The following is a 25207-nucleotide window of genomic DNA, read 5'->3' as shown; positions in this document are numbered from 1 at the left end:
CGACAAAATGCAGTTTGGATTTATGCCAGGAAGAGGAACGACAGACGCGCTCTTTATTGTGAGGCGGTTGCAGGAGAAGTACATGGAGAAGAGGAAGAAGTTGTTTCTTGGGTTTGTTGATCTGGAGAAAGCATTCGATAGGGTTCCACGTGAAGTATTGACATGGGCATTGAGGAAGTTAGGAGTGGAGGAATGGTTGATCAGAGTAGTGATGGCAATGTACAAAAGAGCATGCACAGCTGTAAGGATGAAGGACGGGAACAATGGTGAGTTTGAGGTGAAGGTGGGAGTGCATCAGGGGTCGGTACTAGGTCCACTACTATTTGTAGCTGTGATGGAGGTGCTGGCTCAGAACGCAAAGGAGGGTTTACCGTGGGAGTTGTTGTATGCAGATGATCTGGTGTTGATTGCGGAAAGTATGGATGGACTGAAGGAAAAGATGAACAAGTGGAAGGAATGTATGGAGACAAAAGGTCTGAAGGTGAATATAGGAAAGACGAAGGTGATGGCAAGTGGTAAAGCATGTGGTGAAGTGGAAAGAACTGGGAAGTGGCCATGTGCTGTGTGCAGGAAGGGTGTCGGAGTGAACTCCTTTCAATGTACAATGTGCGCTGAGTGGGTTCATCAAAAATGTAGTGGTCTGAGAGGGTCATTAACCAGTGTGGCAGCTACATTCAAATGTAAGGTGTGCACAGAGGGAGCTGCAGATGGAGGAAATCTTGAGTTGGATCTTGGATTGGGTCTTGGGTCTTCTCGAAATTGGGTCTTCGTCTGGGATAAAATTCCCGAATAACATCCGTTCGGGATTGGCCCAGATTGAAATTGGGGGCTCGTACTGTGGAGAAATTGTGGGCTCGTACTGTGGAGAAATTGTGGGCTCGGCTTTGCCGATTAAATTCCCTAAATCTCGTACTGTGGATTAAATTCGCTAAATTTCGTCCGGGAAAGAATTCCCTAACATTCCCAGAATTCCCAAATTTGGAAATTTTCCAACATTCCCAAATTTTTCAAAAGATTGAAAAAATATTGTGTGAAGGTTAACAGGTTTTAACGGATAGTCACCATGGTGTTTGACGCAGGAAGGTTTGCGGCAACCCCTAGTGAGGCATAGTTCCAAGCATTTAAAAAAATCGGACCTCTTGATATTTGCCAGACATTTTAGCTTGGAGGTCCGAGCGAATATGAAGAAAGCAGAGATGCAGAGATTGGTGATAGAATCTCTGGTGGGACAAGGAACATGGGAAGAGGTAGCCTTGGATTGGTTACCTGAGGAACAAGAAAATGTGGAGCTCCGGAAAATGGAGATGCAATTGCGAAGCCAGGAAAGGTTAGAAGAGAAAAAGCAGAGGAAAGGAGAGTTGCAAGAGAACTCGAGGAAAGAAGAGCAGCACAGGAACGGGAAATCCAGGAAAGGTCAGAAGAGAAAAAAGCAGAGGAAAGGAGAGTTGAAAGAGAACTCGAGGAAAGAAGAGCAGCACAGGAAAGAGAACTCGAGGAAAGAAGAGCAGAACAGGAAAGAGAACTCGAAGAGAGAAGAGAAAAGGAACAAGCAGAGGAAAGGAGAGCTGCAAGGGAACTCGAAGAGAGAAGAGAAAAGGAACAAGCAGAGGAAAGGAGAGCTGCAAGGGAACTCGAAGAGAGAAGAGAAAAGGGAAAAGCAGAGGAGAGAAAAGCCGAAAGGGAGTAAAGGGAACGTGAAATGGCGCTTCAGCAGGAAATTAAATTCAAGGAGCTGGATTTAATGAGAGAACGGGGAGAGGTACCATCCATGCCGGCTAGTTCGACATCTAGTCAGAACACCTGGGACATTGGCAGACATGTGAGGCTTTTTTTTTCTTCTTTTTTTTTGTATACTGAATCGAGGCTCGTGAAAGAGCTGACATTTACTTCACAAACAAATCAACCAGACAAACAAACAAAACAAAACAAACAAAAATCAACCAGACAAACAAAATACAGTGATCCCTCGTTTATCGCGGGGGTTACGTTCCAGAACCCCCCGCGATAGACGAAAATCCGCGAAGTAGCGACCATATTTTTATTTTATTATATATATTTATTTTAAAGCTTTATGACCCTCCCCACACTCTTATTAACCTTTCCCATACTCTTATAAACACTTCCTATACTCTTAAACACTTTTTACACTCTTAAACATACGTAATTTTAACAACATATAAAATTCTAATGGGTACTCACCATTGAAGATACTGTAGCGACCCATGGGTTCCCCAAGCAAGACCAGCATTAGAATCTCCTTGCTCCAGCCGGTGACGTCACCGGCGGGGATCCCCGGCGCCAGAGTGGCTGGTCACGTGACCGCCAAAGCGTGCCGCGCGTGCGGGTATAATCAGCTCCACCTGTTGATCACGTGACCACCAAGCACGCCACGCTTGAGAGGCGTGGCTTTCGGTTTCTGGTTGTGCTTTATAATTCAGCCCGATAAACGGGCTTTTCAGTGTTCCCGAGTTGGTTTTGAGAATAAATATCTTCCCGGACGAGTTTGTGTCTTGCCCGTCATTTCGTCCGTATCAAGCAAGAGCCCCGGCTCTTCAATACTACAACTTGCGTGATGAAGATGATGATGAATTAGCTGTGCAGTACTGATGACGATGAAGGTGATGACGATGATGAATGTACTGCACAGCCAGAAAGAGCATTACAGTTACCCATTACGTGGGTAACTAGCGCAAGTGGAAGCTGCCGCATCTGCGTTTTCCATACGCACGACTCTTTGTCTCTTTGTCTACTCTTCTACTGTACACTATGTACAGCATTTTATTTCTTGTAATATGTTTTAAATACTGTATTTTTCTTATTTTTTTACGTTTTTTAATTTTTTAGGCTAGAAAATGCTTATTTTACCACAAAAATATTTAAAATAATAGTATATAAAAATACATTTATACCGAAAAATCCCGCGATATAGCGAAAAATCCGCGATATAATTTTACATATACTAGCGAGAAAAACCCGCGATGTACCGAAGCCGCGAAAAGTGAACCGCGATATAGCGAGGGATGACTGTATATAAAAAGAGGGAGCGGAAGACAAGATGGGGAGAGAAGGGGAAGCACACAAACACTTGAGAGCACACAACATTTGAGAGCAGGGAGATGTGTGGGAGGGAGAGGGCTTGGGGGGAGGAGGCGTGGGAAGGGGGGGGGGCAGAGAAGTATAAAACACAAGGACACCAAGGACTTCCAGGACAGAAGTTGGTATTTCAAAAAAGTGGAATTGGGGTGAAATTAGTGGGGGTAGAAAAGAACAAGGTTTTGGATGGGGGAAGATAAGAGATGGTGGTGAACAGCTGTTTTAAAGACCTGGAGGGTGGAGTGGGATTGAAGAGAGTGAGGGAGTTTGTTCCAGAGGCGGGAGAAAAGAGGAATGAAGGAGTGAAGGTGAGCAGAGAGTCTTGATTTTGGCAGTTTAACCATAAGACGGTTACAGGCAGATCTTGTGCGACCTGTAGGAATATTTGCGGGACAGAGCCCAGAGAGAGCTGCGGGGGCAAGGCCAGAGAGGAATCGGTGGAAGACGGAAAGACCACCAACCTGCCTGCGGTGAGTGAGTGAGAGGCCCTTGGAGATAGCTTCATCGCGGGAGATTCCAATGATTCTGAATGCTTTGGTTTCAACAGCGTGAAGACGAGCTAGGTGAGAGGCAGGAGCACCAGCCCAGAGGGGAGCGCAGTATTCCATTGAGCTGCGGATGAAAGCCTTGTATGTGGTGAGGAGCTCAGGTGTGCCAAGGAAGGACTTCGCACGACGGAGGATGCCCAGTCGGCGACTGGCTTTGGAGGCCAGATTTGAAATGTGGTTTTCCCAGGAAAGATCATGGCAGATAGTGAGACCCAAAAGCTTGAGTGACAGAACTTCTTGGAGAGGATTATTCAGAAAGTGGATGGGAGGGTTGTCCAGTCGGTCTTTTCGGAGAAACATCGTAAGAGTGTGAGATTTGTCAGGATTGAAAGACATGTTCCACTTGTTTGCCCAGTCTGTGATTTTGTCCAGGTCTGCAGAGAGTGAGGAGGCTGCAGACTGCCGATCTGAGGGATGAAGAATGGAGCGACAGAGAGTAGAGTCATCAGCAAAGAGATAGAGAGGATTTTCAAGTGAGACAGAGAGATCATTGATGAAGACCAGAAAAAGCACAGGGCCCAGAACACTGCCTTGGGGAACTCCAGCCTGAACAGGAAGAGGAGATGAGAGAAACCCATTCAGGGCCACACGTTGACTACGACTAGAGAGGAAGTCCACCAGCCATGCGTGGAGATTTCCATGGATACCAAAAGAGGAGAGTTTGGTGAGCAGAGCGGGGTGCCAGACCGTATCGAAGGCACGTGATATGTCAAGGGAGACAGCTCTAATTTCCTGTTTGGCATTGAGGACCTCCATCCATTGTTGAGAAAGCCGAAGCAGCATGTCCAGAGTAGAGTGACCAGGTCTGACACCAAATTGATGATCAGAGATCAAGCCATTGGAGAAGAGGAAAGATTTCATATCTGAAGCAATGATGGATTCCATGACTTTGCTGATAATTGGGAGAAGGCTGATTGGTCTGTAGTTGCTGGGATCTGTTTTTGCACCTTTTTTGTGCAAAGCAGTGATGTTGGCAGATTTCCAAGCAGATGGCAGATGACCTTGAGCAAAAGAGAGGGTGAAGAGAACAGAGAGAGGGAGTGAAAGAGCGGAAGAACAGGATTTTAGGACCCGTGGGCTGATGCCGTCAGGTCCAGTTGCAGAATCAGAGTCGAGGGTTGACAGAAACTTTTCCACCTTGTCAGGAGGAAAGGACACAGAGTTCAGGAGCAGCTGGGTACGACTGGGTATGGTGGGTACAGAGAGGGATGGGTTTTGGACACAAGATTTAGAGGCAAACACAGAGTTGAGGCATTCAGCTTTTTCACGTGCAGAGTCAGCTGTGTGGCCGTTTGAGGTGAGGGAGGGGATGGAGGGGGAACAAACACCAGAAACAGATTTGACCAGACGCCACCGTGCTGGTTCCACTCTTCAATGAAAAGGAGGTAGCCAAGTTTTTTTTACACTTTGAGAAAGTGGATCGAATGCTAAAATGGCCGGAGGAGTCCTGGACCATGTTAGTGCAAAGTGTTCTGGTGGGTAAAGCTCAAGATATTTATTCGGCTTTGCCGATTGACCAATGTGCAGATTATGAGATAGTGAAGAAAACCATTCTCAAAGCCTATGAATTTGGTCCCTGAAGCTTACCGGCAAAAATTCAGGAATGCCAGGAAGAGGGAGAGTGAGACCCATGTGGAGTTTGCCAGAATGAAAGAAACCATGTTTGATCGGTGATGTGATTCAAAAGGGGTTGGGAAAGACTTCGAACTATTGCTACAATTGATCCTGGTGGAGGAATTCCAACTGTGCGTTCACGAGGACATTAAAGTACATCTGGAGGAAAGGAAAGTACCAAAGTTGTATGAGGCAGCAACCATGGCAGATGACTATGCCTTAACACATAGGATGAGGTTCCATAAACCTAACTTCCCGCCTAGAGTTCGCACGGAGAGTTATGATACATCCGGTGTGGAGAACGAAGATTTAGGGGGCGGCCTAGAGATGGCTATGAGGACAGATCGGATGCCAGGAATGCCAGGATTTACCGTGACTTACCGTGACTCTTAGGGATCAGACTTTTAGACTTAGGGATCAGACTTAGACTTAGGGATCAGATCAGATCTTAGGGATCAGATCAGACTACTCAGATCAGAACATTCCTTACCGTGACTCTTAGGGATCAGAGGTCTACAGTTCCAAGACGGACTTATCCTCCGGGGGGCTCGAGACAAACCACGAGTTTCTCCTCCGGGCCTACTTGTGCTTTTTGCAAGAAACCTGGACACTTGATGTCCCGATGTTATGCTACGGAAAGGCAAAATCAGGAGCGGAGTCAGACTAATTACAAGTCCGAATGCAATGGCAAATGTGAGAAATCGCCCTCAAAAGGGTTACCAACCATTTATTTCAGAGGGGTTTGTGTCATTGGATGGAGACTCGACTAACCAGAAACCGGTTAAGGTCTTGAGGGACACAGGAGCACATCAATCTTTGATGCTTGAAGGCATTTTTCCATTGTCAGAGAAGACGGCAACTGGTGTTAGTGTTCGTTTACAGGGGGTTGGTGGCTGTGTTAAAGCTGAACTTCATGTCATCCATTTAGAGTCTGATTTGGTGTCAGGACCAGTCACCGTAGGTTTACCAGCCACTCTTCCTGTAGAGGGAGTATCTTTTGTTATCGGGAATGATTTGGCCGGTGGTCAAGTTTCTGGTAACCCGATGTTTGTTGAAAAGCCTAGTAGGAAGCGCCCTGAAGAGTAGAGGAAGTACCCTGAAACTAAGTGTCAGCACATGCAAGTCAGGGATGGAGGCAATATTGGCAAGCTCTTTGTAGGTGGACTGAACTTCAAAACAAAGGAAGATGTTCTGGAGTCTGCCTTCAGCAAATATGGACCGCTTTTGGAAGTGCTGCTGATAAAAGACCGGAAGACACAAAAGTCAAGAGGGTTTGGCTTTGTCACATTTGAAAACTCAAAGGATGCCAGAGATGCATAAAAGGATCTGAATAGCAAGGAGTTGGAGGGTCGGACCATAACAGTAGGGAAGGCATTTCATAGGTGTCGAGGGGGCTACAGAGGAGGACAACGGAGTCGTAGTTTTGGTGGTGGCCGCATTCGATATTATTATGGAGGCTCCCAGAGTTACGGCAGCTCCCGAAGGAATGATTATCAGAGTAGTGGCCGAGAAGGAGAGTGCTATTCATGTGACTACAGTGACAAGCGGTCCAACCGTGATTATTATGAAAGTTCGGAAGAGTTGAAGCACTGAATGCTGCGGAGCAGCCGAGCCAAGATTCCTACACGGATTAACCGTGAACGCCACGTTCCTAAAGGCGTCCATGCAGTGAATACTTCCAGGCCTCACCACCCAACCACCATGGAACCTGGCTCTCAGCTCGGCCTCCCGGAAAAAGTGCTGTAGATTTACTTGACTTTGGATTTTTGATCACCACCCATTAACCTTCATTCAAAAGAAACTAAAAGTAAAAAAATCAGAGGGTGCTGAGATGGAGTTTGGCTTTGCAGGAGTCCAACTGGGAAATTGAACATGTAAAGGGCATGGACAATGTCGTTGTTGACGCTTTGTCCAGAGTGAATTAACTTTGGAAATCTCTGTGGGTTGTTCAAAGTTTTGTTGCTTTATTTTTGGGGAATATTGATTATTGTTGCTCATGGGAATTGATGATTTGGGTTGTGAGTTTACTTTTGTTTGTTTAAAGAGTTTGCCTGCAAAGAAAGTTCTCGCTGTGTTCAAACTTTCTTTCTTGAGGGGGGGAAGTGTTATGGATTTGTCACTTCCACTGTTGTGGTTTTCATCCACTTGACACACTTCTGGTTCTATGTATTATTATTATCATTGTTTAAGTGAAATGGCCATTAGTATAATCAAAATGTAAAAAGGTTTATTGTTCATGAACAGTTTGCAAAGGTTAAAAGCATTACTGTTAAAAAGAGACAGGAAGCCGGATCGGGAACCGGAAGATGACGAGGGTGAAGAAGAGGAGGCGTGGCGAGAAAAGTCGGACAAGACACGTGACGTCGAGCTCCGTAGCGAGCGATGTCTACCGAAGGTTGCGAGGGAATTTTGAGTTCCTTGAAAGGACATCCGGCGATAGGTATTATCGCTGGGATTGAAAAACCTGCATAGTCAGGTTTAGGCTGAGATTCCGACGAATCCTTGCCTGGCCGGATCGACTCAAGCAAGAGCCGTCGGCCATTTTGAACCTCGTGCTTCGTTCACCGACAAAGCCTTTACTACGAGTCAGCTCCTCTCAACATCCTACCGTCTGTCGGGGTGTGTGTGTGTGCGCGACCGCTTCGTCTCCAATTACGTTGCGGTTTGCTGAGTGAGCTGTGAACGCGCACGTCTGGATCGCGCCTTTGGGGATTTCCCTTTCCGACGCCAGTTGCTTGGCTTCTGGTTGGACCACATGACGGTCCACGCTTTACCCCATCGCCTCATCGCCTCATCACTATTCGCTGGAGCGAATCAACTTCGTCGTGGAGAAGGTTATCGAGACATTGAGGAGTGTCCTTTTACACTCACTTGGAGCACAGTGAGTTATACATTGCAAAACTGATGGTACCATCATAGGACATATTGATTGTACTTTTGAATACTATTGTTGTTGTACCGTTATCCTTGTGTGATCTCAATACAATATTTGTTTGTGAGTAACAATTTGGGGTGGCTTCTCCATTGATCTTTGACACACAGAATAACACATTTTTCTGCCGTGACTCCTCTCGGGGCTCGGAGGTACACCGTGACCAGGGGGTCGGGGAGGCGCACGTAACACGACCTACATGTCATCCATGTCATCTGTCGTCTGTCGTCCGAGGCCGATGATTGTGAAGGAAAATTTTCGACATTTTGCTATATGCACACAGTGGACACGCATGGGAAAGTTTTAGAGAATTAAAAAGAGTGTGCCGTGCTTTGGAAAGAGTTAGATGGGAGGCCAGAAAGTAAGATGGCGGTGCAATGTAAGCAGACAGCCTCAAATTAGATTGGGTCAGTGCAGGCACCAAACAACATCTGGGCCCGGGACCGCGACCGGAATTAAGTGACAACGGAAGCGGAAACACTGCAAGGTAGGATTTGTGATCCGGGGCTATCCACATGTATTACAATGTTTTCATGATCGTCTTCATCTACTACTAAGCCCAATAAATAAATACGATACTTTGTTTGATTACAATGAATTTTATTTAATGTAGAAATTATTACCCTTTTTTTCTCATTCTAGAAAACAGCAAGGTCGGGCCGGCTATCACACATAGACTGCTAACGTTACTTTTCCAACATTGTCAACACTTTTGCAACATGTACATGTGTTGTACTGCCTTTAACTTTCGTTATGATTATAAATTTTAAGTTTGTCACCTTACAAAATCAAGTTTGATTTAATGTCGTTCGGATAGGTTAATACATAATAGAGCTACAGTGTCTGATATTAGTCAGCAAGTAATGGAGTTTATACTTTGTCCCATGATCTAATGCAATTGCTTTGTTAAATTATTTTTTCAATGCTCTATTGCATCCTGATAGATCAAGTAATTACATAAGTAAATATCTCTCGCAGGCATACATGATCATCCCTCTGATCATCATCATGTACACTTGTAAATAAACTTCTCAACGAAATTTTCTAAACTTCTGAGCATTTCTAGCTTGTCGCAGCCAAAGTTAGAGCGCATCGATATTCTGAAAAACAATGAAATTTCACATGTGGTAGTGGAGAAAACCATTCCATTAGTAAATTATATATTTTTTTCGTATAATCATATTTCAAGACGGTGTAATGCTGGGAAAAATCTCCACTACATGTATGATGTACGTAATGAATTAAACATTAACTTTAGTAGAGCAGATTACCCCAGTACGTCAGTGATCACATTTACAGGAACAACACTAGATTGGATTTTAAAGATAAACAAAGGGGCAATACCCCTGGTGCTCACCTGGTAGAATAAACAGTATACTGCACCGACTAAAGGCATTTTAAACCAATTTCAATGGTTGCTAGAAGACAGGGCGGCATGTAGAATCATATTAACATAATCATAAGACTTTAAACAAACAAAGAAAAAAATACCTATTTTGGGCCCCGCCGCCCCCTCCCACCCCCCCCCCCCCTCCACCCTCTCCCACCCCTCCGCCCTTGGTTTAGCATGTTAGACAATCATATGTTTGGCATGTTTGGTCACAATCCTTCAGCGGTTTCGGAGAAGAAGTTGCAAGTGTTTGCGGACGGACGAACGGACTGACTGACTGACTGACTGACTAACGACGCGCCATCGCATAAGCTCCCCTGAACTTCGTTCCAGGTGAGCTAAAAATTGGACAAGGAAAAAAATTGTGGGGGATTAGTGTTCTATTTTCACACTGCTTAACCCAAAGTCCTGAATATCAAAGCATCCCTCAGATAGGATGTAAAGCAATGTCTTCTTAAATCATAGACAATAGACCACTTCACTAATGTATGCACAATACCTCTAAATTTGTACACGGCCGCAACCTCAGGCAAACAAAGGAAGCTGCGTGAGCATGATGCACACAGTGCGTACAGAAAAAGTGTGTTTACTCGAGCAGAACCCATGGCATTGTCCTTTTGTTCACAGCCTTTTGCGCAGCACTAGGAAATTTTTAGAGTTCAGAAACTTCTCTTTATTAGCTCTAAACTTAAAATTATTTCTTTTATTTTTTGTGATTGAGAGAATAAAGTGATAAAATGGGAGGAAAGCATCGTGCTTACGGCATGTGCAACACTGATAATCGGTATGCTACGAGCAGATATGGTTGTCTAACATGCCTAACTTAGGTCGACTATACTAAAGCACTTACCTACCAGGATACTCGCAAAATGCAACCTTCACTTGTCCAGAAGACTGTCATGACGACCCACGCGTATGTAGGCTTGGAGAGGTATGGCCGATGTTTTTGCATCAGTTTCACATTGCTTTTGAAAGCGCACACAGTGCTCTGCTCTGACATGGGTTTGAACTGCAGTCGCTCGACGTGGCCGTGGATGAAAAGACGGTAGTCCTCTAAAAACTTGTAGCTTTTCAGTTTGCGGCAATCGTAATCCGCTCGATTGACGACAAGATAGTTAAAAATGTCATACAGTCCAAAGTCTGGAATGTTTTCGAAATTGCATGTAAAACTTTCGTTGGATCCTCGAAGGAGCAACCAGCTCCCCGCAATTTTTTGTCTCAACGTATTGGCGACTGGGAATCGGGATAAATCTGGGTCAATGGGCGAGTCTAAATCTGCAACAGCCGACGCGAGTTTCAAGAGTTTTTCCTTGTGGTATCCCGTTGTTGACACACCTCTCTCAAGAAGATATTCCTGTAATCTCTTAACTGAAAAATTAGCAAATGATGGGGGAGGCAGCCATGAAAAAAAAACGAAGAAAACCAACGAAAATTTATTGAAAGATCCTACCGAACGCAATAGTGAATACGATTGCATGTACTATAGCGTCCAACGAGTGCGAAACAAGAAGGCGGCAGTGCGAAAGCTTGCCTGCGCCAGCAACAGTAACTAGGAAGTGGGCACCGATGACGTAATGCACATATCATTAGTGAATCGGCCTATTTGCTTGCGATAATATACGAGTATTTGAGATTTCATACTCAGTTTGTACTTCATTTTGTTTGTACTCTCTGGCCTTGCCCCCCCAGCTCTCTCTGGGCTCTGTCCCCCAAATATTCCTACAGGTCGCACAAGATCTGCCTGCAACCCTCTTATGGTTAAACTGCCAAAATCAAGACTCTCTGCTCACCTTCACTCCTTCATTCCTCTTTTCTCCCGCCTCTGGAACAAACTCCCTCACTCTCTTCAATCCAACTCCACCCTCCAGGTCTTTAAAACAGCTGTTCACCACCATCTCTTATCTTCCCCCATCCAAAACCTTGATCTTTTCTACCCCCGCTAATTTCACCCCAAATCCACTTTTTTGAAATACCAACTTCTGTCCTGGAAGTCCTTGTGTTTTATACTTCTCCCACCCCCCTTCCCACGCCTCCTCCCCCCAAGCCCTCTCCCTCCCACACATCTCCCTGCTTTCAAATGTTGTGTTTGTGTGCTTCCCCTTCTCTCCCCATCTTGTCTTCCGCTCCCGCTTTTTATATATTGTTGCGGATTTGAGAATCCTGTGTTTGTAAATATGACCCTCTAGTAAATAGGTCTTGTAAATACCTCCATTTGTGGTAAAGGTCAAAGGTCGTCCCCTTAGCTAGTCCATGTACAAGCACGGAGCCAATCATAGAACCTCTCTATAGTTATTTCTTTATTATGTGTATCAGTTAAGGCTCTGTTTTCCACTAGTTGACATTGCATTGCACCAAATGAAATAAGATAGATCCCCTACGATATCGCCGTGGCCTCCATAGCGGCGTTTCGCCACCGTTGCATTGGGTGGGGTTATTGGCATCATCATCGCCCCCAAACTCCATTGAACACGAGGTCATCTCGGAGCAGAAGGTGGGAGGAGTCAGCCAAGCGCCAGGAACAAGGCGTGGCTTTGCCAACGCCTCATCAAGGGGCGGGATCGGTGAGCCCTCACGACCAATCAAGGCCGAGGCGAGCTCACCAATGGGCGTTTCCAAAAGGCCGGCGGCTTGATCGCCACGCGCCTCATAAAAGGAGGTTGGGAGGGACTGCTTAGGCAGATGAGTGAGGAGGACGCACCGAGCAGTTCATTCGAGGAGGAGCTGAGCGTTGAGGAGGAGCGGAGAGTTGAGGAGTTGAGCTTTGACACGCAGTTTCGATCCGCTGCTGCGAAGCAACGCCGCCGTGGGAACCAGGTTGCGGTGGCGTCGGTGGCCGTCGATTTCCAGCCCAACGTCCCGTGCGGGATCAAGCTCCAGCCAGCGTCCAGCTGAACCTTCCTCCCCTTCCAGCCATTCATTCCTGCTTCATTCCCATTCGTGTAAGTCTGACTGTCGTCTGTCTGTTTGTTCTGTCTGGGGAATAAGTTAAGCCTGTATAGATAAGCTAGAATTTCACTATGTCTTCTTCTTCTTCAAGTTATTTTCGTATCTTTCCTTCTCCCTTGGTTTCTTCGATTGTGTACATAATTAGTAATAAATTCCTGTTCTTCCTACCTTTGCCTTCTTTCCTTCACATCCGTTCATCTTTGTGATTTCCCCCATTGAGTACCTGTGGCACGATTTGGCCGACGCATATGAATCGGGTTCAGTCCTTGTTAAATGGCTCGAACTGCGGGCTGCTAAAAACCGCTCGGCAAATAACATCTTGTCCGGGGTTCGAGCGGAGTTACCCCCCTGCCTTGTGGAGCGGGGTAGCTTCAGGATCGGAGACGGCCAGTGCAAATAGAAGGGGGATTAACCCCCCCGCCCCCACCAACCCCCCCCCCCCCCCCCCCCCCCCGTTAAGGGGAGCGCCGTACTCCGTTTCCGCAACAATATTTTGTTTGTATGTTTGTGAAATAAATGTTAGCTCTTTCACGAGCCTCAATTCTGTATACAAAAAATATATATATATATTTGAGCTGTAATTCCTTGAAAACAGTCATTCCTAATTGAACATGTCCTCTTATGGGACACAGGGCGACAAACAGAAGTGTGCTTATTCACGCTATTTTTCTTCACCTGTCATCCAAATTTCATGTAGTTGCCTGTTGGTGGTTGTAAATTTCAAGAAACAGAGCTCTTTTGCATTGCGGTCTATCAGGGACGCTACTCTTCCCTCAAGTGCACATCGCTGTCGTCATGTCCTAGAGTTGCGCATTATGTTGTTGCGCAGGATGACCTAGAGTTGCGCACACTCATCTGTAAGCTGTCATGCCTGGGTTTGAATCTCGACCCAGCTATGAACTGTCATCCCGGTGTTTCACAGGCACCTGCATCCCTCAGAGTCCCACCTGCTGGCCTTAGTTGGTGGATGTTAATGATCCCATGGAGGTTTTCATGAAAAGGTGGCAAGCTATTCGCATCACCATGGACAAATTCCAAATTATTGTCCTGACTTCCTGAGTCAGAGTGGTGACCTGACCAGGATTATGGCCGAGCAACTGCATTGGCAGCAACAACACTCTGCACATTGCATGGTTCACGATGATACAACACAACAACAACAGGCATTTTAAGGCCATTTTCCCTGCTAGAGCGGGGGTTAGCCTTGCGGGACCCATGACAATCTTCTCCATTTTCCCCTATTTTCTGCATCTCCCCGTGTTACCCCCCTTGCCCGCATTTCTTCTTCCACCATCTTTAGTCAAGTCTTTCTCGGTCTTCCCCGTCCTCTACTTCCTTCTATATTCATTTCCATCACTTCTCAACCAGTCACTTTCATCCTTCCTCAACACATGACCAAACCATCTCAACCTGTTTCTCTTCACAGCATCCATCACAGGCTCTAATCCCATCATCTTTCACAATTCATCATTTGTCTTCCTCTCTCTCAAAGATACTCCGCCACCGAACCATTCGCATTTCCACCCTATCCAGCTTTCGTTGCTGCTCTACATTCATTACCCATGTCTCGCTCCCATAAAGCATGGTTCACGGTGATGATGATGATGATGATTATTATTATTATTATTATTATTTCGTGAAAATAAAAACACTCTGCAAATAGACCCCAGGTCACCTGTGGGCAAGGTGTAGTACCTGTCAGCCACCCTATTAGGGTAACGGTCCGCAGCCATGCGGTTTAAATGGCAGAATGCTCTGCACATCTGGTGGACGAGAGTCCAGTCGACTCCAACAGCACGGGTGGAAGAGTGTAAATTCCTCAAAAGCCAGCAGAGGGACAGAGAGGAGTGGCAACACCCATGCTGGTGGAGTGGAGTGCCAGCCTCACAATATAATCATGCTGTCCATCCTCTCGTCCCTGGTACACTGAATGCTGTAGAGTGGAGGTTGTGGTCAAGCAGCTTGCTGTCTTATCATAGAAAACGAACCCAACTGACGTTGACTCATTCATTCCATAAGGCTGTGCAACAAGTGTGTGCCTATCCTGAGGCAAGCCGGGAAACACTATCTTGCAAATCTTAAGGCCGAACTCTCCTCGTCAAGTCTCTGGTATATGGTCCGCCCCCCCCCCCCCCCTCCAATGTTGCAGATTCTGTCCGAGATAAGGCAGAATGTTTAAACTTTGTGTTTGCTTCAATCTTCTGTGCACACCCCCTCCTGTTATGTCCCCATCTTACCCAGACATACCCACTGTCTATTGGACCCTGTGTGCTTCTTGAGAGGGAAGGTATACAAATTTCTGTTCAGCGTGGACCCTGCTTCAGCAACAAGCCCAGATCACATCAGACCCTTCTTCTCAAACTCTGCTCTTCCCCTTTGTCTGCCTTATTCAGTTTGGCCACCTACCATTGCCTCAAATCAGCAAACATCATGTCCGTTTAAAAGAAGGGTGCAAAAACAGATCCTATCAACGACAGATCAGAGAGCTTACTTCCAATTACAAGCAAAGTCATTGAATCCATCATTGCTCCTTATGTCAAGTCTTTACTGTTTTCAAACAGCTTTATCTCTGATCATCAGTTTGGATTACGACCCAGTCAATCAACTCGAGACATGCTGCTCCACCCTCAGCAATGACCGAAGGCCCTCTATCTCCAACAAGAGGTCAGAACAATTTAATTGGACACGAGAATATAAGACCATCGCTTCGCTGATGGAAATAGCAATCTTTGCTGTAATGGCTAATCTATGGGGCAAGAACAAAAAAGGATTCCTGGGAGATCCTGCCCTCCATGCGGGGATAACCAGCGTCGCGAGTTCGAGTTTGCAGATTCGACACGTGTGCCCAAGTGCCCATGCACCCAAACCGACCTTTGTATAATTTTTTTTTTTGCATCACAAACCTTTCCAGGAGTTCCCTGAATCCATTGTAGTTGAACCACCTTTAGAGGCAATTTTTCCCCACAGAGCAGGGGTTGGCCTTTTTCGGGCACCGTAGTCCCCTTTTTGAAGCAATGTTTTATGGCCGGATGCCCTTCCTGCCGCCAACCCTGTTAGTCGCCTCTTGCGACAAAGGGAATTACCAATGAACTGGTACTAAATTTGCTGACCTCAGAAGGATGACAGGCTGAGTCAACCCTCTTGGTGTTAATTCAGCGATCGACCGGGATTCGAACCCAGGATCCTAGGATCCCAAGCCGGCACCCTAACCGCTAAGCCAACACCAGGCTAATCCACTGTAGTTGGATTTATTGAAATCCGTTATTCTGTTCTCAAGTTATAACACAACAAACAGAGACACGGCTCCTTTTATAATATGGATATTTCGGGCATTCTACATCCTGCTTTGCTTGCCAAGCTTTATGCCTGTGAAAGTCAGGCCGTCATCATGTTGCTCTTAATGGAACGCGGTCCTCCGCTCTCACAATGGAGGCTAGAGTTCCCCAAGGCAGTGCTTTGAGCCCATTCGTGTTCCTTTTCTACACAAATGATCTCTCCAATGCTCTTGAAAACCCTCTCTTCCTTTATGCCGATGACTCCACATTGTGTCATACAGTAACCCATCACACTGCAAAGCAGAGAGCATCTGTGTCACTTGCTGATCTGGAAATTAGACTGGTTTAATCTGGAAATAAGACTTGTCTGGTTTGATAAATGGAGCATGTCCTTCAATCCTGAAAAAACCTCAGTCTCGTCCTGTTGCTCCGGAAGGATAATCAAAACAAACCCACCTGTATTTCCATGCTCCGTCATTCAAAGAAATTCAGCCTCTTGAACTTCTCGGCCTCACCATCAGCCATGACCTGCCCTGAGCCAACCACAAAGCTGCCCTCCAAAGTCAGCTGCAGACTGGGCATCCTCTGCCGATCCAAGTCTTTCCTTGGAAAATCAGAGCTACTCAGTTTACAAGGCGTTGTCTGTAGCGCAATGGGGGTACTGCTCTCCCATATGGGCTGGCAGCCCAGCATTGCATTTGTCTCTGGTATCTGTAGAACCTAAAGCTCTCAACATTATGGGAATGTCCCGCAACGAGGCCGAAGCACAAGGTCTGTTGCTTTTACATCGCAGATATGTCAGTGATCACCCAATTTTTTTCAACCGTTTCTTCTCCAATATTGTTCCTTCTGCTCTCAGTCCTGTGACCCTCGCTAACAACTCCAGGATGCCACATCCTCTTCCAGTATCCCCCTTGTTAAAATTCAAAAATCCAGGCTGACTGCACACCTAAACTAACTCCTTTATTCATTTTGTCTCCCATCCATAGAACTGCCTTTCAGAGACCGTTATTTCCCACACTCTCCTCCAGGGCTTCAAGCAGGTAGTGCATCACCACCTTGTGTCAACCTGACCCAGGATGTCTTCTTACTCACATTACTCCTCCCTAAACTAACATTAACCCTGGTTTAAGTGTTTCCTCCCCTCCTCTTTCTTTCCTCGTTTTTTTTCCCTTGCTAGCTGCGCCAAATTGTTGCCCAGCTACCCCACCATAAACTCAACGTTGTTCTTCCATGAGCCTCGCTCGTGCAGATAAAACAAAATCTTATGCAGCCAGGCAGGTATTTCGAGGTGGGATTGAACGTGGTCGTTTCATGTCGAGACAACATTTGCATGGTACCCACGTTTGGCATAGTTGTCACCAGGATAGATGGAGCGATTATAAACATCCATAATGTACACTCGATCATCGTCCATGAAGTCTCTTTCGTGTCCATTGCCCTGTGAAACAAGTCAAGAAAGGTGTCCACAGTGAATGATCAACTCACAACACGAGCCTGACAATCCGACATGAGTTTCTGAACACATTTTCGTTATGACAGAAGAGCTTACAAAACAAGAGTAAAACCAGTGTTAATTCTTCTACTTGTGTCCAATATTCATGAGAGCCAAGCATAAGCTAGGTTTACCTTTGCAAACAATTCACAGACATGTATATGTTCACATGTCATATTTCACATTAGGAATGTACTGTTTTATGTTAGAGTATATATAAACACTAGGCCTCCAATTTCATCACTTACTTTCAGGGCTGCTGGAACAGATTTTTTTTTGCTGAAGGGGTGTTCGAAGTTTTTTTGCAAGTGATCTTGGGCTCACTTAACTTGGGCCCTGGGAGCTTTGGGGGGTAATAACTGCTCTGTGGTGCAATCTGAGTACAGTAAACCCTCGCTTAACGTCATCCCTGTTAGCGTTGCTTCAGTATTCGCTGATCTATTAGAGAACACTCGTTTGAAGTCACGCAATGAGTACAGTGCAAAGTCGTATACAGTAGATAACCACAGCATGGTTGTCTGCATCAAAACGCATTAAAACCTCAAACTTAGCAGCCAATCTAATGGTTATCCTGGTTTTAATAAAGCTACAGTATAAGCCGTACTGTAAATACCAGTGTGCAAGCCCACCCAGAGTACATACAGTGTAAGCTCACTGTCAGCCATTGTTGTTACCTCCGCCACCAAAGGTGGATGGAGGTTATGTTTTCACCCCTGTCTGACTGTCTGTTTGGCCGTTTGTGAACAGGATATCTCAAAATTTTGTGGACGGATTCGGACAAAATTTGGCAGAGAGGTAGCGTATATGACAAGGACAAAATGATTCGATTTTGGTGAAGATCCGGATTCGCATCCGGCTAGTAGACTCTTTTAAGTGATTCTTCACCATGGGAGATAGGGCCAAAAGCGATACATAGCAGGATATCTCAAAAAGTTGTGGACGGATTTGGACGAAACTTGGTGGACCGGTTGGGTGTGCGACAAGGACAAATATATTCGATTTTGGTGAAGATCTGAATATGGATTCAGATATGAGAATTATTTAATTTTTAAGTGATTCTTCACCATTGGGAGAGAGGGCTAAAACCAACATATAGCGGGATATCTCAAAAAGTTATGGATGAATTTGGACGAAACTTGTTGGACAGGTTTTGTGTGTGACAAGGAAGGATCAATTAAATTTTGGTGAAGATCTGGATACGGATCCAGCTAGTAGAATTTTAAGTGATTCTTCACCATTAAGTGATATGGCCAACCAGGTGGAGGTATGCTCTCGACTGAGTGCCGTTCTAGTTCGAACTGCTGTACACTGATGTCTACTAACGTCTTTGTCTTGCATGCGATGAATGTAAAAGCTCCTCCAGAGAATGAGCCTTCAATGAATATGAATATAAAATGAACAAGTCAGGAGACGACGATGGTTCACGAGCGAGCGGTATTCAATGACAAAGGTCAAAAGCGACATTGAAAATATATAAATAGGAATGTATTATCTGTTATGAGACTATTTAGCTACACAATACCGAAAATTCGGTTCGATTCCGACAACTTTGACAATTTGACCTTTGTGACCTTGAAATGTCAAAACGAAGGTTACTGACCTTGACATGAGATAGAAAATAATGTATAATCAGTTATGAGGTTAGTTAGCTACACAATACCGAAAATTTGGTTCGATTCCGACAACTTTGAAACTTTGACCTTTGTGACCTTCAAAGGTCAAAGGTCGAGGATTCTGAAATTTGTTGGAAAACTTGTATTTCATTATGTATGTGATAATATAAGATCATGTACGACATTAAACCCTATCAGGAAGCGAACAATGTAATAAAACCATCAAAAATTGACTTTTCTAAATTTTGTGACCTTGTGACCTTGACCTTGGGGCGAAAATGAAAAATCGAGCTCCGTGGGGCTAGACACATGACATTGGCCTAACCAAATATCGAAACCCCTGTCAGATTCCACCAAACCCCTCGGAAAAGATGTAGCTTGAAATCGATTACCACCTAAAAAGACATTTTTTTTCGGACGTGGCTCCGCCCACAATGGGCGCAGTACGCCCACTCTACGCAGGACACAACTAGATCATGATATCAACCTCCCACCCAAGTTTCATCAAGATCGGATGATATCATCGGGTAGTTATGCTGCGGACAGACACACACACACACAGACACACACACACAGACAGACGCACACACATGACGAATATAGTGGTCACTTGATAACTCGTGAACCAATATTAAAAAGTTGGGAGTAGGGGGTGGGGAGCAAATATGGGACAGAGGTGGGAGTAGGGGGAGAGCAAAGATGGGATATAGTTGAGAGTAGGGGAGAGAGCAAAGATGGGACAGAGTTGGGAGTAGGGGGTGGGGAGCAAAGATGGGACAGTGTTGGGAAAAGGGGGGGGAGAGCAAAGATGGGACAGAGGTGGGAGTAGGGGGAGAGCAAGGATGGGATAGAGTTGAGAGTAGGGGAGAGAGCAAAGATGGGACAGAGTTGGGAGTAGGGGGTGGGGAGCAAAGATGGGACAGTGTTGGGAAAAGGGGGGGAGAGCAAAGATGGGACAGAGGTGGGAGTAGGGGGGAGAGCAAAGATGGGACAGTGTTAGGAGTAGGGGGGAGAGCAAAGATGGGATAGAGTTCGAGTAGGGGGGAGAGCAAAGATGGGATAGAGTTGGAATAGGGGATAGAGCAAAGATGGGATAGAGTTGGAGTAGGGTGGAGAGCAAAGATGGGATCGAGTTGGAGTAGGGGGGAGAGCAAAGATGGGATGGAGTTGGAGTATGGGGGAGAGCAAAGATGGGACAGAGTTGGAGTAGGGGATAGAGTAAAGATGGGATAGAGTTGGAGTCGGGGATAGAGCAAAGATGGGATAGAGTTGGAGTAGGGGATAGAGCAAAGATGGGATAGAGTTGGAGTAGGGGGGAGAAGGAGTTGATTGTTGGAATTGCATGAATGAATGAATGAATGATCGTTTTAAGGCCATTTTTCCTCGCTAGAGCGGGGGTTAGCCTTGCTGCCCCATGGCAATCATGGTTCCCTGTTTGAGGCAATGTTTTTATGGCCGGATGCCCTTCCTGACACCAACCCTTAGTCACCTCTTACGATGCGCAGGGATACGGTGTACCTATTCTAAATCGGGGTAACCACCGGGATCATTCATCCCAGCAAGCTGGTACTCGATTTGCCGACCTCGGAAGGATGACAGGGTGAGTCAACCCCCCTGGCGTTAATTCAGCGATCACCGGGATTCAAACTCAGGATCCTAAGATCCCAGGCCAGCACCCTAACCACTAAGCCAATTGCATGTGCGAGTTTATTCAGTTAAAGTGTGAGTGTGTCACTAGTATCCTATCCTGTCCTCTCTTCGTTTCTCTTCCTTTTCTCAATTTTGGAAACGCCTCCACCATCTTCGCCTTTTGCCTACTTGCATGCATATGATATCGGTGTTATAAAAAACATTAACGGATTAATGGACATTGTTGCTGTTTTTAGAACTGTCAATCTCTTAACCTTTTGCACATTATGGGTACAGTGTTAATCAATTCACAATATTTTTTCTCATTTAATAACGGAAAATCTAGTTCAAGGGGTTCCTCTGTCACTGCCCCGAATATTTAACTTGAGTGCATGGCTGTGACCTCACCTGGTGTGCATCCAGGTCAATGATCATAGCCTTGGATATTCCCTCAACATGTTGAAACAGAAACTGCACACAACATGGAATTCATAAAAATCAAATAAAGCCAAGAACTGACAATGCATAAATGGCGAATATGTGGGTGTCAGACATGAGTGTGGGTGCACAAAGAATATTGGTGGCATAAACAGTGGTTGGGCCTGTGGAACACTAACGGCAGGATGCCATCTTTGCTAATCAATGTGGCAATATGAGAAAATCACACATATTACAACATGGGGTGCTCAAAGATCAGGATGAAGAGGCAATTTGGTCAATGTTGCAAGAAAACCTTTTACTTTTGGAGGATCCAAAAATAAATAATTATATAAATACAGGTTGGAAGAACACGGATTGCTTAGTAAGTGATACCTTTATGGAGATGGAAATGTCTGCATAGGCACAGAAACCCCCTCCCTTGTCTGCTGAACAATGGTGGAACCCACCACCTGTGTGAGAAGGAAGAATCGCACATTTCGATATTGCCTCCAGGGCTGAAGTCCCAAAATATCCCCAAGGCAGCGTGGATATTGTAATACACCTACACAATTGAATGGTAAAACAACAGATAGCAGATGTATTTGCCATCTACGTGACCTTGTTATATACGGTGGTGCATGCTGTGCCTTTACCAACATTGATGGCCCAGCCTCTGTCTACAGCCAGTTTTCCTGCCTGAAATAAAAATCAAAAAGCACAAAACACGACCTGTCAGACACGCAACATCAAGGGCGATTTTAGCGAGAATAAACTTGGTTAGTGAGAAGGCAGGGACTCCCAACAGGTAAAACAATGCATTTCAAGCAAAATCAAACCTGGCTTAGTTGGAAAGTTTGACTATAAATATTGTCTGGTGGAAAGTTTTTATCTTTAGGAATTGAATGAAGAAATTGGTGCAATTTTGTAACTGCTAAATAGTTTGCTTTTAGATGCAAATGGGAATATTAGTGTCTGGGATTATATAGCCCAAGAAACGCTCACCAAAACCCCTTTGTGAAGGTGAATATGTCCAAGAGTGTCAGTTCCTATGCTATTTTACGATTGTCGATTGCCGTTCCATGCCTCGATAATATCAACACATGCAACGTTAGCATAGTATTATTTTACTAGCGGGGTCACCCGTGGGAATCCCACGGGCATGGATGTGTGTGACATCTCGACATATTGAGTTAGATGCTGCACCTGCACATTCAGTTATATAAAATGGTTACTGGCAATTGATCACATCCACAAATGATGTAATCCACACAATTTATGTACTTTACATAACGTTAATAGGAATACATGCCTGTGTAGATGGGAAATACAGTTTGTTTGAAATAAATCACAAATATCAGAAGAAAGTTTTTAAAATTTAGAACTATTCTCACTCAGAGTTAAACATCACCGTAATATTATGCGGTTGCTTCAACGTTTTCGGTGAATTATATGTCATCATTGTGAGATGTTTTTGGAAATTTTTTTTTTTTAATGAGATTTTTTAATTTAAAAAAACGGCATCAGAACAGCTGTGAAACAGCATCAAAACAGCAGTGAAAAAGCATCAAAACACTATCAAAACAACAGTGGAAAGCGTCAAAACAGCAGTGAAAAAGCATCAAAACACTATCAAAACAACAGTGGAAAGCGTCAAAACAGCAGTGAAAAAGCATCAAAACAGCAGTGAGCAAGCATCAAAACAGCAGTGAAAAAGCTTCAAAACAGCAGTGAAAAAGCATCAGAACAGCAGTGAAAAAGCATCAAAACAGCAGTGAAAAAGTATCAAAACAGCAGTAAAAAGCATCAAAACAGCAGTAGAAAGCATCAAAACAGCAACAATGGTCCGGTGATTTTTCAATCACCGCAACTAAATGTGTCGGAGTATTTAACTATTTTCCTTCGTGCCCTCCTTTTGTTGCCTGAATGGTGTCACTGCAGGACCTCCGGGTAAACAACATTACGGGTGAAGATTCCACTGTGGCCATCAATTTTTCCCTGTTGGCCATTACTGACTACCTTTACCTTATAAAAATAACCACCTTTAGAGGCCATTTTTCCCCGCAAGGCGGGGGTTGGCCTTTTTCGGGAACCGTGGTTGTTGTTTTTTGGTCCACTTTTTGAAGCAATGTTTTACGGCCGGATGCCCTTCCTGACGCCAACCCTTTTCGCCGCCTTTAACGACAAACAGGGAATTACCAGTGAACTGGTACTCAATTAGCCGACCTCGGAAGGATGACAGGCTGAGTCAACCCCCCTGGCGTTAATTCAGCGATCGACCGGGATTCGAACCCAGGATCCTAGGATCATAAGCCGGCACCCTAGCCGCTAGCCCAACACCAGGGTTTGACTCAGCCAACACCTTTACCTTGACATCCTCAAATCGTTTAGCACGTGACAATGCAACATATAATTGGCCATGGCTGAAGACGGGTTCTGGTAAGTAAATCCCAACTTTGTGTAATGTTTGACCTTGACTCTTGTTTATTGAGAAAGAGAATGCCACACGAACTGGAAATTGATGGCGTTTGAGTACGAATGGTAGTGTTGTATCGGAAGGTGCAATACTAATCCTGGGTATAAATGTGCGTGTTCCTTTGTGACTGTCAGAAATTATTTCTCCGTCTATTATGTTTGGCAACAATCTTTTAACAACCAATCTTGCACCATTGCACAGTCCCTGTTTCGGATCAAAGTTACGGAGTAATATGATGACAGCACCATCTTTGAGACGAAGTTTGTGCAATGGCATTCCAGAAGAAGTTAATTGATTTAGGAATTCCATAGGATAATTTAGTGCCTCTTCAGGGTCATCACAGACAATGGAATCAGTGCAGAAGCAAGTCTTTTCTTCCCCAGGAAATGCATCCAGTATCTCATCGTTGATCACAAATGTGGATTCATTCTTTGGACACAACACGGCTTGTTGTGCCAGCGCATCATAGTTTGAATGGATTTCGTTCAAATTACCGAAAACAGCCTCTGCTAAAGAAATGTTGTCTTCTACACAGATACGATCAGGCAGTCGTATTAAATCTGAGTCAGGAATTGTTTCCATAGTCCCATTTCCAACCGACAGTAACCATTTTGAGAATTATTCGTCATCATTAACTCTCATGTTTGATGTTAAGTTCAGCTGTTTGAACTTTGGCCACAACTTGCTACGCTTGATGCATGTGGCATGATTGCTGCAGGTGCAGCGCGAGGTACAATGGGCAAAACCTGCCTGAAGTCCCCACCAAGAAGTAAGACCTTTCCACCAAAAGGAATGTTGTTGCTGGTTACATCCCGAAGAGATCGATCAACAGCCGCTAAAGCATATGCTGGAGCCATAGGTGCTTCATCCCAAATGAATAGGTTGGCCTTCCTTAGAGCATCTGCATCTTTACTCGTAGGTGATATGTTGCATGTGCAGTTTTCCAAAATGGGCACTGGCAATTTAAATCGATGGTGCGATGTACGGCCCCCTGCTAGCAATGTTGCTGCAATGCCCGAGTACGCCATTGGAAGAACCAAACGACACTGGCCTCGCAAGATGTGCAGAAGCGTATTATAGAGAAAGGTCTTGCCACTTCCGCTCGGTCCATCAACGAAAAACAACCGGTTGCCTGTGTGCTGGTCCCTACAATGAACGGCCTGTAGGACCTCATCTACATTTTGGATTTGGTCATCATTTAGTAGTTGTCTGTTGTTTTCACCTTTTTCATGTTCATCTCCCGGTACATACTGATAATCATCGCTCGAAAGATCTTCAACAGTGTCTGGAGGTACTGGTAACTTTAATGCTTCCAAGGTCTGTCCATGTCTCAGGAGGAAGGACTGTATTTCTCACAATGCCATGAAAATACTCTGTTCCAAGATATGGCCGCTGTGCACAAAATCTTCGCAAAGGTCGTTATTATATTTTTCCCACAGTGCCGACGTGTCTGTTGGTGTGCAGAATATGCATAGGGTTGCAAAAAGAGATCTCAATTGTTGTGGCATGGCAAAGATAACTCCATCAGCTAAGGACCTGTCCCATTCTGTATCATCTTCTGTTAAATGTAATTTCCTGGCTGCATCCTTGTATGTTTCACAAACTGCTCCATCTACAGTTCTGAGATCTTCAAATGATGTTTTACCAGGGCAGTGCAGCAGGAGTACACGAAGATGAAAGCGCTCAATGTCCATAGGGCTTGCGGAAACCATGCGTCCGATAACCTTGTTGCCGCCCCGGCGTCGAAGTTTCCATGTCTTTCGTCCATCTTCAAATACG

General features: G+C 45.1%; 2 protein-coding genes across 2 annotated transcripts in view; both read right to left on the bottom strand.

Annotated features, from left to right (window-relative positions):
- HDAC11 (histone deacetylase 11) overlaps window positions 1–25207 on the bottom strand; it is an 87444-nt gene that overhangs the window by 52351 nt on the left and 9886 nt on the right. Inside the window, exons 6-9 of the mRNA XM_068112978.2 lie at window positions 21609–21651; window positions 21349–21425; window positions 20944–21006; window positions 17143–17239 (exon numbers count right to left, since the gene is read on the bottom strand). Coding sequence (XP_067969079.1) covers window positions 17143–17239; window positions 20944–21006; window positions 21349–21425; window positions 21609–21651 — 280 coding nt within the window. The remainder of the gene's footprint in view (window positions 1–17142; window positions 17240–20943; window positions 21007–21348; window positions 21426–21608; window positions 21652–25207) is intronic.
- On the bottom strand, window positions 22462–24010 carry LOC144889071 (ATP-dependent DNA helicase PIF1-like). Its single transcript, XM_078768896.1, has 2 exons — window positions 23321–24010; window positions 22462–22977 (listed from the first exon to the last, which is right to left on the bottom strand). The coding sequence occupies exons 1-2, from the start codon at window positions 24008–24010 to the stop codon at window positions 22885–22887; spliced, it is 783 nt and encodes a 260-aa protein (XP_078625022.1). The 3' UTR covers window positions 22462–22884.

The sequence above is a fragment of the Myxine glutinosa genome, unplaced genomic scaffold (assembly GCF_964187855.1).
Source record: "Myxine glutinosa unplaced genomic scaffold, kmMyxGlut1.1 SCAFFOLD_670, whole genome shotgun sequence".
Lineage (NCBI taxonomy): Eukaryota > Metazoa > Chordata > Myxini > Myxiniformes > Myxinidae > Myxine > Myxine glutinosa.
This window is presented reverse-complemented; position numbering and strand designations above follow the sequence as displayed.